Here is a 10372-nt window from a genome sequence, read left to right as displayed (position 1 = left end):
TATGGTCAATTTTGGAGAAAGTACCATGAGGAGCTGAGAAGAAGGTATATCCTTTTGCTTTAGGATAGAATGTTCTATAAATATCCGTTAAGTCCATTTGGCTCATGACTTCTCTTAGTCTGTCGACATCACTGTTTAATTTCTGTTTCCATGATCTGTCCATTGATGAGAGTGGGGTGTTGAAGTCTCCCACTATTATTGTGTGAGGTGCAATGTGTGTTTTGAGCTTTAGTAAGGTTTCTTTTACGTATGTAGGTGCCCTTGTATTTGGGGCATAGATATTTAGGATTGAGAGTTCATCTTGGTGGATTTTTCCTTTGATGAATATGAAGTGTCCTTCCTTATCTTTTTTGATGACTTTTAGTTGGAAATTGATTTTATTTGATATTAGAATGGCTACTCCAGCTTGCTTCTTCTGACCATTTGCTTGGAAAGTTGTTTTCCAGCCTTTCACTCTGAGGTAGTGTCTGTCTTTGTCTCTGAGGTGTGTTTCCTGTAGGCAGCAGAATGCAGGGTCCTCGTTGCGTATCCAGTTTGTTAATCTATGTCTTTTTATTGGGGAGTTGAGGCCATTGATATTGAGAGATATTAAGGAATAGTGATTATTGCTTCCCGTTATATTCATATTTGGATGTGAGGTTATGTTTGTGTGCTTTCATTCTCTTTGTTTTGTTGCCAAGACGATTAGTTTCTTGCTTCTTCTAGGGTATAGCTTGCCTCCTTATGTTGGGCTTTACCATTTATTATCCTTTGTAGTGCTGGATTTGTAGAAAGATATTGTGTAAATTTGTTTTTGTCATGGATTATCTTGGTTTCTCCATCAATGTTAATTGAGAGTTTTGCTGGATACAGTAACCTGGGCTGGCATTTGTGTTCTCTTAGGGTCTGTATGACATCAGTACAGGATCTTCTGGCCTTCATAGTTTCTGGCGAGAAGTCTGGTGTGATTCTGATAGATCTCCCTTTATATGTTACTTGACCTTTTTCCCTTACTGCTTTTAATATTCTTTCTTTATTTTGTGCGTTTGGTGTTTTGACAATTATGTGACGGGAGGTGTTTCTTTTCTGGTCCAATCTATTTGGAGTTCTGTAGGCTTCTTGTATGTCTATGGGTATCTCTTTTTTTAGGTTAGGGAAGTTTTCTTCTATGATTTTGTTGAAGATATTTACTGGTCCTTTGAGCTGGGAGTCTTCACTCTCTTCTATACCTATTATCCTTAGGTTTGATCTTCTCATTGAGTCCTGGATTTCCTGTATGTTTTGGACCAGTAGCTTTTTCCGCTTTACGTTATCTTTGACAGTTGAGTCAATGATTTCTATGGAATCTTCTGCTCCTGAGATTCTCTCTTCCATCTCTTGAATTCTGTTGGTGAGGCTTGTATCTACAGCTCCTTGTCTCTTCTTTTGGTTTTCTATATCCAGGGTTGTTTCCATGTGTTCTTTCTTGATTGCTTCTATTTCCATTTTTAATTCCTTCAACTGTTTGATTGTGGTTTCCTGGAATTCTTTCAGGGATTTTTGCGATTCCTCTCTGTAGGCTTTTACTTGTTTATTAATGTTTTCCTGTGCTTCCCTAAGTGTGTTCATGTCTTTCTTGAAGTCCTCCAGCATCATGATCAAATATGATTTTGTAACTAGATCTTGCTTTTCTGGTGTGTTTGGATATTCCATGTTTGTTTTGGTGGGAGAATTGGGCTCCGATGATGGCATGTAGTCTTGGTTTCTGTTGCTTGGGTTCCTGCGCTTGCCTCTCGCCATCAGATTATCTCTAGTGTTACTTTGTTCTGCTATTTCTGACAGTGGCTAGACTGTCCTATAAGCCTGTGTGACAGGAGTGCTGTAGACCTGTTTTCCTCTCTTTCAGTCAGGTATGGGGACAGAGTGTTCTGCTTTCGGGCGTGTAGTTTTTCCTCTCTACAGGTCTTCAGCTGTTCCTGTGGGCCTGTGTCTTGAGTTCACCAGGCATCTTTCTTGCAGCAGAAAATTTGGTCTTACCTGTGGTCCCGAGGCTCAGGTTCGCTCGTGGGGTGCTGCCCACGGGCTCTCTGCAGCGGCAGCAACCAGGAAGACCTGTGCCGCCCCTTCCGGGAACTTCAGTGCACCAGGGTTCCAGATGGTCTTTGGCTTTTTCCTCTGGCGTCCGAGATGTGTGTGCAGGGAGCAGTCACTTCTGGTTTCCCAGGCTTGTCTGCCTCTCTGAAGGTTTAGCTCTCCCTCCCACGGGATTTGGGTGCAGAGAACTGTTTATTCGGTCTGTTTCTTTCAGGTTCCGGCGGTGTCTCAGGCACAGGGGTCCTGCCGCTCCTGGGCCCTTCCCCACGGGAGCCCAGAGGCCTTATACAGTTTCCTCTTGGGCCAGGGATGTGGGCAGGGGTGAGCAGAGTTGGTGGTCTCTTCCGCTCTGCAGCCTCAGGAGTGCCCACTTGACCAGGCGGTTGGGTCTCTCTCTCACCGGGTCTGGGAGCAGAGAGCTGCTGCGGGCCGGGATCCGCGGGTGTGGGACTTCCGGTAAACACAGAACGTGCCCGGTCCTAGAGAAATTCTGCTTTCCTGTGTCCCAAGCTCACCAGGCAGCTTTCTTGCAGCAGACAATTTGGTCTTACCTGTGGTCCCGAGGCTCAGGTTCGCTCGTGGGGTGCTCCCCACGGGCTCTCTGCAGCGGCAGCCTAGAGTATATTTCTTTACAAAGCTGTGTCACACCATCCTTTGGGCCCTCTGCTGGAAAAGTAGAATCAAGTCTCAAATAATGCCTTTTAAATTGTATCCTCTAGTATTATAGATGTAGGACAGTACTGTATCATACCTCTGTGGATGTAAAATAGCTTGTACCTGCTTTATGATACGTAGTAGTGACCGTGCTTTATCAGAGCTGTTTTTAATGATGTTGCTCAGAATGTTTTCTTTCCAGATGATGATTGAGAAGCTAATTTAAAAAAATGGTGCCAGGTACCACAAGAGTAACAGAACTGTGCTGTTTTCTCGGGTTTTGTTTTTTTACTTTTTTTTTTAATGGAGTGTGCTGGATGTCTCTACAGTTTTGTTCAGATGACTGCAGAACCTGGAAAAGCTGTTGCTGCTGTTGATGCATAACACACTGCTATTATTGGTCTTTTTATATAAATATAAATATATATATACAGATATATAATTTGAATTTTTTGAAACTTTAGCTGTGCTGTCAACTTTGGAAAAAAGTATCCCTGTTTACTGTGTTGAGTTGGCACTGTACAGAAATTAACAGCCATATTGGTCTAGAAATGTTGAACTTAAGTTTTTTCCATTTGTACAGGGGTAACACACTGTATTAAATATGTAAGGTCTTAACAAAAAAAACTATAAAAGAATAAGTGCTTCCCCTCTAACATTGGAATAAAAAAGATGGCCATAGTTGTCTTTGTCAAAAAAAAAAAAAAAAAAAAGAAAATGCCCTACACACTGGAAAAAAATTTCCTGAAAAAAACACCAATGGCTTATGCTCTAAGACCAAGAATTGACAAATGGGATCTCATAAAACTGCAAAGCTTCTGTAAGGCAAAGGACACTGTGGTTAGGACAAAACGGCAACCAACAGATTGGGAAAAGATCTTTACCAATCCTACAACAGATAGAGGCCTTATATCCAAAATATACAAAGAACTCTAGAAGTTAGACTGCAGGGAGACAAATAACCCTATTAAAAATGGGGTTCAGAACTAAACAAAGAATTCACAGCTGAAGAATGCCGAATGGCTGAGAAACACGTAAAGAAATGTTCAACATCTTTAGTCATAGGGAAATTCAAATCAAAACAACCCTGAGATTTCACCTCACACCAGTGAGAATGGCTAAGATAAAAATCTCAGGTGACAACAAATGCTGGCGAAGATGTGGAGAAAGAGGAACACTCCTCCATTGATGGTGGGATTGCAGACTGGTAAAACCATTCTGGAAATCAGTCTGGAGGTTCCTCAGAAAATTGGACATTGAACTGCCTGAGGATCCAGCTATACCTCTCTTGGGCATATACCCACAAGATGCCCCAACATATAAAAAAGACACATGCTCCACTATGTTCATCGCAGCCTTATTTATAATAGCCAGAAGCTGGAAAGAACCCAGATGCCCTTCAACAGAGGAATGGATACAGAAAATGTGGTACATCTACACAATGGAAAATTACTCAGCTATCAAAAACAATGCCTTTATGAAATTCATAAGGCAAATGGTTGGAACTGGAAAATATCATCCTGAGTGAGGTAACCCAATCACAGAAAAACACACATGGTATGCACTCATTGATAAGTGGCTATTAGCCCAAATTCTTGAATTACCCTAGATGCCTAGAACAAATGAAACTCAAGACGGATGATCAAAATGTGAAAGCTTCACTCCTTCTTTAAAAGGGGGAACAAGGATATCCTTGGCAGGGAATAGAGAGGCAAAGATTAAAACACATACAGAAGGAACACCCATTCAGAGCCTGCCCCACATGTGGCCCATACATATACAGCCACCCAATTAGAGAAGATGGATGAAGCAAAGAAGTGCAGGCAAATAGGAGCCGGATGTAGATCTCTCCTGAGAGACACAGCCAGAATACAGCAAACAGAGTGGCGTATGCCAGCAGCAAACCACTGAACTGAGAACAGGACCCCTGTTGAAGGAATCAGAGAAAGAACTGGAAGAGCTTGAAGGGGCTCGAGACCCCTTATGAACAACAATGCCAAGCAACTAGAGTTTCCAGGGACTAAGTCACTACCTAAAGACTATACATGGACTGACCCTGGACTCTGACCTCATAGGTAGCAATGAATATCCTAGTAAGATCACCAGTGGAAGGGGAAGCCCTTGGTCCTGCTAAGACTGAACCCCCAGTGAACGTGATTGTTGGGGGGAGGGCGGCAATGGGGGAAGGATGGGGAGGGGAACACACATAAAAAAGGGGAGGGGGATTAGGGTGATGTTTGCCCGGATACCGGGAAAGAGAATAACATTGGAAATGTAAATAAGAAATACTCAAGTTAATAAAAAAAATAAAAACCTTATTTTTTCTCCAGGAGAGGTAAAAAAAGAAAAGAAAAAAAAAAGAAAATGCCCTACAGACTTGACTATAGGTATATTGACAAAAGCATTTTCCCAATTGAGGTTATTCTTCCCAGAATATTCTATCTTCTATTATTTTGACAAAGATCTAACAATAATATATGGGCTGAATCTTGCACAGGTCTTGTGAATTCTGTTGAAACACATGTGGATTAATACCTCTGTCCCCCCTCTGTTTTGTCCAGAAAGCATTGTTTCACTGATGTTATCAAATACCTCTGGCTCTAAAATTCTGTTCACCCCATGTTCTACAAAGACCCCTAAGACTTGATGGTAGAGGTATGATATGTCCATTCTTTTTCTGAGTGAGCATACCAAGCTAATATAATTGCACAATGACCAGTTGAGAGTTCCTGTGTTAATTAACATCCAAGAAGTTTCTCTGATGAGGGCCAAGACCTCTGACCTACAGGTAGAGCATTAAGTCATCAAGAAATGTTTCAATTCTTTGTCCCTTAAGGAGAAAATTACTACTAGGTTCCCTTCTAGGACTTATCTGCCCACTGAAACTTAAAACAGTGTTGTTAATGAGATATAAGTTGTGGTCAGGGTCAGGTCCTCAGGTCAAATAAGAATGTAGTTAGTTTCTTCCATAACATAAATGTCACTCTTTAATCAATGGGTATATATCATCCAGGTTGTAATTGCTGTATGTGGCAGTGTTCATAGAATAATGTGATTTCTGATTATGTCTCTCCACAAGAACTATATGTAGCATCCTTTAAGAAAGTGAAAACTGGATTTTCCACATGAATTTTCATCATCATTGCTTATAGCATCTGTGGACACATGGGTGGCATACAAATCTTCAAAGTAAGTTCCAGTTTGATTTCTGCACTTCTTTGTGTCCAGTATATAGTGTCTTCAGCTACCAAGTTTTTGAGAATTACCAGCACTGTAGGTAATAGCCTGTTTGCTTGGGAGTTGGGTGAATTGTGCTTTGAGATTTGTCAAAGAGCTAGAAACAGAAGTTACCTAATCCTGGAGCAGAAATTTATATTATACAGCATGAAATGTCTACTTGAGGGACTGTCTACCTAATATAGTATAGGTTTATTAAAACTCAGTTGAAATATGCGCGTGAACATATTACAGGATGTTCCAATAGCACCATATTTCTGTACAGTTTTTTAAAAGATGCTCAATCTTACTTATTCCTCTCTATATTTTCTTGTCTATTTTTCCTCCAACATTCATATGTAATTCTTCATGTTCCATGTTCAATCTTAATCTTTTATAATGCCATTCTATCTCCAATATTTCAACAAGCTGTGAATTTTACAGATTCCTGATGCTTAAGGTTATTTCACATTATATACGTAATTTTGAATTGGCCAACATAAATTTCACAGTTGAAATATTGGTTGTGAGCTTGCCCTAGACAAACATAAGGTATCTGAGCTATTAATGACAAGGCATTTTTTCTTTTTTACTTATTTCCACATATATACCTTCTAAATGCTATTATTTTCATTGTTAAGAAATTGTAAAATAATAATTTGTTTCTCACACATCCAAGTACATGTTATTTGACAGGGTGTAAGACATCTTGCAGCAGTTTTGAATATCTATAGAGGTTTAAAACATACTATTATTAGATTTATAACCTGAGATTTTGCCTTTCATCACTGAAAATCAAAACTAAGTCCCTAGTAGTCTATTATACCTAGAGCAGAAATGAGTGCAGTTTGATCTATTTATTACTTAATGATTACTCAAAACATGTCTTTGTTTGTTTATATCCAGATTCCTTCTTTACAGAGCAGATTCTCAGATGTTAACAAAATATACTAGACTTCTGATAAGAATTCATGAGTACATCAGAAAACAAGGCACATTCTACCTGAAAAAGTGGATTTTGTACTAATCCCAGGATTCAGACAGGAAAGACCACCTACAGTTAACAAAATTGTCAGAAGTATGTGTCCTGGGACAAATATGAGAAAAGTTCAGATGAAGCAGCTTCCTGGGCAATTGCAGAACCTGAATGACATGTTGCTGGTTTTCTGGAAGGACTTTGTGTCAGCATAATTTTACAAGAGTGGAATAGTAGAGAGAAAAGTACTCTGTAGAAATGCACATAATGAGTCCCTTGTTCGACCCTTGAGTGCCCAATTAACATCTGACTACAATATCAATCCAGAATTAGGTTCTCTCAAAATAAACATGAAAATCCTTTCTTAACTTCTGCCCAAATACTCATTAAAATCAATCAAACCCCTAGACATCATCATTAAGCACCAGAAAGTAAAACTGGAGATTGGCTCAAGGGATAAATGATTTTTCCTTCATCAGAGATATTCCCAAAACACCATGCAGACAAATGCACTGAAGCCAGAGGTGACACAGTAATAAACTCTCTGAATGATGTCGTTTCCACATACCTTTTTATTTTATGACAAGTGAAAGCTGGTCTCCATTGAGTTACCTTCTCAGCATTGCATGGAGAATAAGAAACCAGTCTGAATTTCCTTGTGTTCTTTCTCATGCAGAGTCACACAGAGAACTTCTTAAATGTAACAGGCTCTATGAGATGTGCTTCTATAGGAGCTGTGCTTTGTAGTTGGCCTTCAGATGAGTATCTTCATCCTGACTCAGAAGGTGGAATTCTTCCAACCATAGATTTCTGCTTAAAATTCTCTGCTCCCTTCTTCAATATACATTATCTTCTGAAGCCAACATGAATCATTTCTTTTTGAAGGCTGAAGTTGAACTCAAATAGGTTCATATTTTGTTTTCATCTCAAAGAAATATCGGTTTTCTGTATTAGCATTCAACAGAAAACAGCATTCGATGTGAGATGTTGAATTTTATCCAGTTAATGGAGGTCCTCCTGTTCCTTTAGAATACATATAAACAAGTACAATGCAGGCATCAGCTTTCAAAGTGTATAATGGGAAGCTGGAGATGATGCAGGTAAGACCCTGGCACCTGACTTTAGAAAAAAATATGAATTGGAAAAATATGAATAAATGAATTGTTAGCAGGCAGGTTATTTTCACATGGAGGATACATATGTAAATCTATGTTCATCTGTGTGATCAAAAACCAGGTTGTTTTATCAAAAACATTTGGTGTTTTGTTGTGTGGATGAATTGCATAAAAATTTTTTAAGGCCAACAACTTAATTTTGTACAACTGAATTCAGTTATGCAACCTTAATGATTATTATATGTAAGAAAATTTTATTCTTTGAAAGGTGCATTTATATTTGCTTTTGTTATACTAATCTCTTTCCTGTCTTTATTCAAATGCAAAAGCCCATAGTGTGTTAGAATATGTGTTATTTTGTAGGTTATTGAACTACATGACCATAAAGATATAATTGCAATATAAAATTTATCTTGAGACAGGAGTAATTTGGGCTGGGGATTTAGCTCAGTGGTAGAGCGCTTGCCTAGCAAACGCAAGGCCCTGGGTTCGGTCCCCAGCTCCGAAAAAAAAGAAAAAAAAAAGAGAACCCAAAAGAGACAGGAGTAATTTAATAAGCATAAAATTTTATTCTGAGTTACTCTTCATACATTGTTCTCTAGGCAAAGTCCCTGTATTGTGATAGAACAGTATCTCACTGATCAAGAGAAGAAATTGTCCCAAATCAATTTGAAAGCATGGACAATAGAACAAAGTATTGAACACAGCAGTTTTCCATCTAATCATTACTCTAGGGTTGAGTAAAGCCCTCTCAATGCCTGCTCCTGATAAATCCTTGAAAACAACTGAGGAAGTGGCTCTTCAGATCCTTTTGCTTTGTCAGTTTGGGGTTGGGACTGTGGCCAATATTTTTCTGTTTATCCATAATTTCTCTCCAATCTTAACTGGTTCTCAACAGAGGGCCACACATATGATTTTAACAAACATAGCTGTGGCCAATACCTTGATTCTCTTCGTCACTGTCTTTCCAATCAACATGATGACTTTTGCTCAAAGAAGTCCTCTAACTGACCTCAAATGTAAATTTGAATTTTTCACTCGCCTGGTGGCAAGAAGCACCAACTTGTGTTCCACCTGTGTCCTGAGTATCCAACAGTTTCTCACTCTTGTTCCTGTTCATAGAAGTAAAGTTTTGCTTAGAGCAAATGTCCCAAATTTTGCTACTTACTCTTGTTGCAGTTGTTGGGTCTTCAGTGTGTTAAATAACATCTACATTCCAGTTATGGTCACTGGTCCTCAGATAACAGACAATAAAACTGATTCAAAAAGAAAGTTGTTCTGTTCCACATCTGGATTCACTGTAGGCATTGTCTTCTTGAGGTTTATCCATGATGTCACATTCATTAGCATCATGGTCTGGACCAGTGTCTCCATGGTGCTTCTCCTCCATAGACATCTCCAGCGAATGCAGCACATCCTGACTCCCAATCAGAACACCAGAGGTCAAGCTGAGACAAGAGCAACCCATACTATCCTGATGTTGGTGGTCACATTTGTTAGCTTTTATATTCTAAATTTTATTTGTATCATCTTTCACAACTTTTTTATGGATTCACGCCTCTTTGTGAGGCATGTCAGTGAAGCTTTGGTCTTAGGATTCCCCACAATTTCTCCCTTATTGTTGATCTTCAGAGATCCAAAGAATCCTTGTTCTGTGTTATTCAGCTCTTGAAAGCCTGAGCCACTAGAAATGTCAGATACAGAAGACAACTTTATTAATACCATTAAAACTTTTATTCCATATATATGTGTTCAGTGTCTTTTGTAAGAACGTGCATATTGCACACTACTGCTTATTACATCAAGAGTAAAGAGGAAAATTTACAAAGGCAGCTCATGCTCAGGAGCCTTGTGAGTTTTAATATACCAGGACCAAGAAAAATACCAAGATCCAAACTGGACATCCTCTCCTGAAAGTCCTTGGCAAAGTCTACACTATGGACCATAGTGAAAATGTTTTTCCAATCATCAGAAACACCCAGCAGTCAGACAGGAGACAAGAGTAGGCAAAACTGTCATTCTATCAGTGGCTTCCTCAGTTACAAAATTATTTTCTCAGCAGATTATATCAAGCATCTAACCTTTGCAGCTGACTGAAAATGACCACAGAAAGTACAGTCCACAAGACAAATGTCTTAAGTAACTATAGCTATCAGTGTGATGAAACTTAAAATCTTAGTGGTAGAACTTACTATTATGAACAAACAACTGTTTTAGCATTTATTTAGTTTATGTGTACTGGATGTGTGTGTATTTATGGGGATTTCCTCCCCACCCCCGGTAAGGAGAATTAGTTGCATACCCCAAAACTGGTATTACAAACCGAGGTAATCCAACAAATATAGTTTCTAAGAATCAA

General features: G+C 39.1%; 1 protein-coding gene across 1 annotated transcript; it reads left to right on the top strand.

Annotated features, from left to right (window-relative positions):
- The first annotated feature begins 8767 nt into the window (after window positions 1-8767).
- On the top strand, window positions 8768-9685 carry Vom1r39 (vomeronasal 1 receptor 39). The gene has a single exon (NM_001167551.1). It carries the CDS (start codon window positions 8768-8770, stop codon window positions 9683-9685), a length of 918 nt encoding a protein of 305 aa, NP_001161023.1.
- Window positions 9686-10372: the final 687 nt, after the last annotated feature.

Source organism: Rattus norvegicus, chromosome 1, assembly GCF_021556685.1.
Source record: "Rattus norvegicus strain SHRSP/BbbUtx chromosome 1, alternate assembly SHRSP_T2T, whole genome shotgun sequence".
In the NCBI taxonomy this organism is placed as follows: Eukaryota; Metazoa; Chordata; class Mammalia; order Rodentia; family Muridae; genus Rattus; species Rattus norvegicus.
Note: the sequence above shows the minus strand (reverse complement) of the source record. Positions and strands in the feature narration are given on the sequence as shown.

What these genes read in the sequence shown, in the direction of transcription:
- Vom1r39 (NM_001167551.1), top strand. Translation starts at nt 8,768, where the DNA reads ATGCCTGCTCCTGATAAATCCTTGAAAACAACTGAGGAAGTGGCTCTT.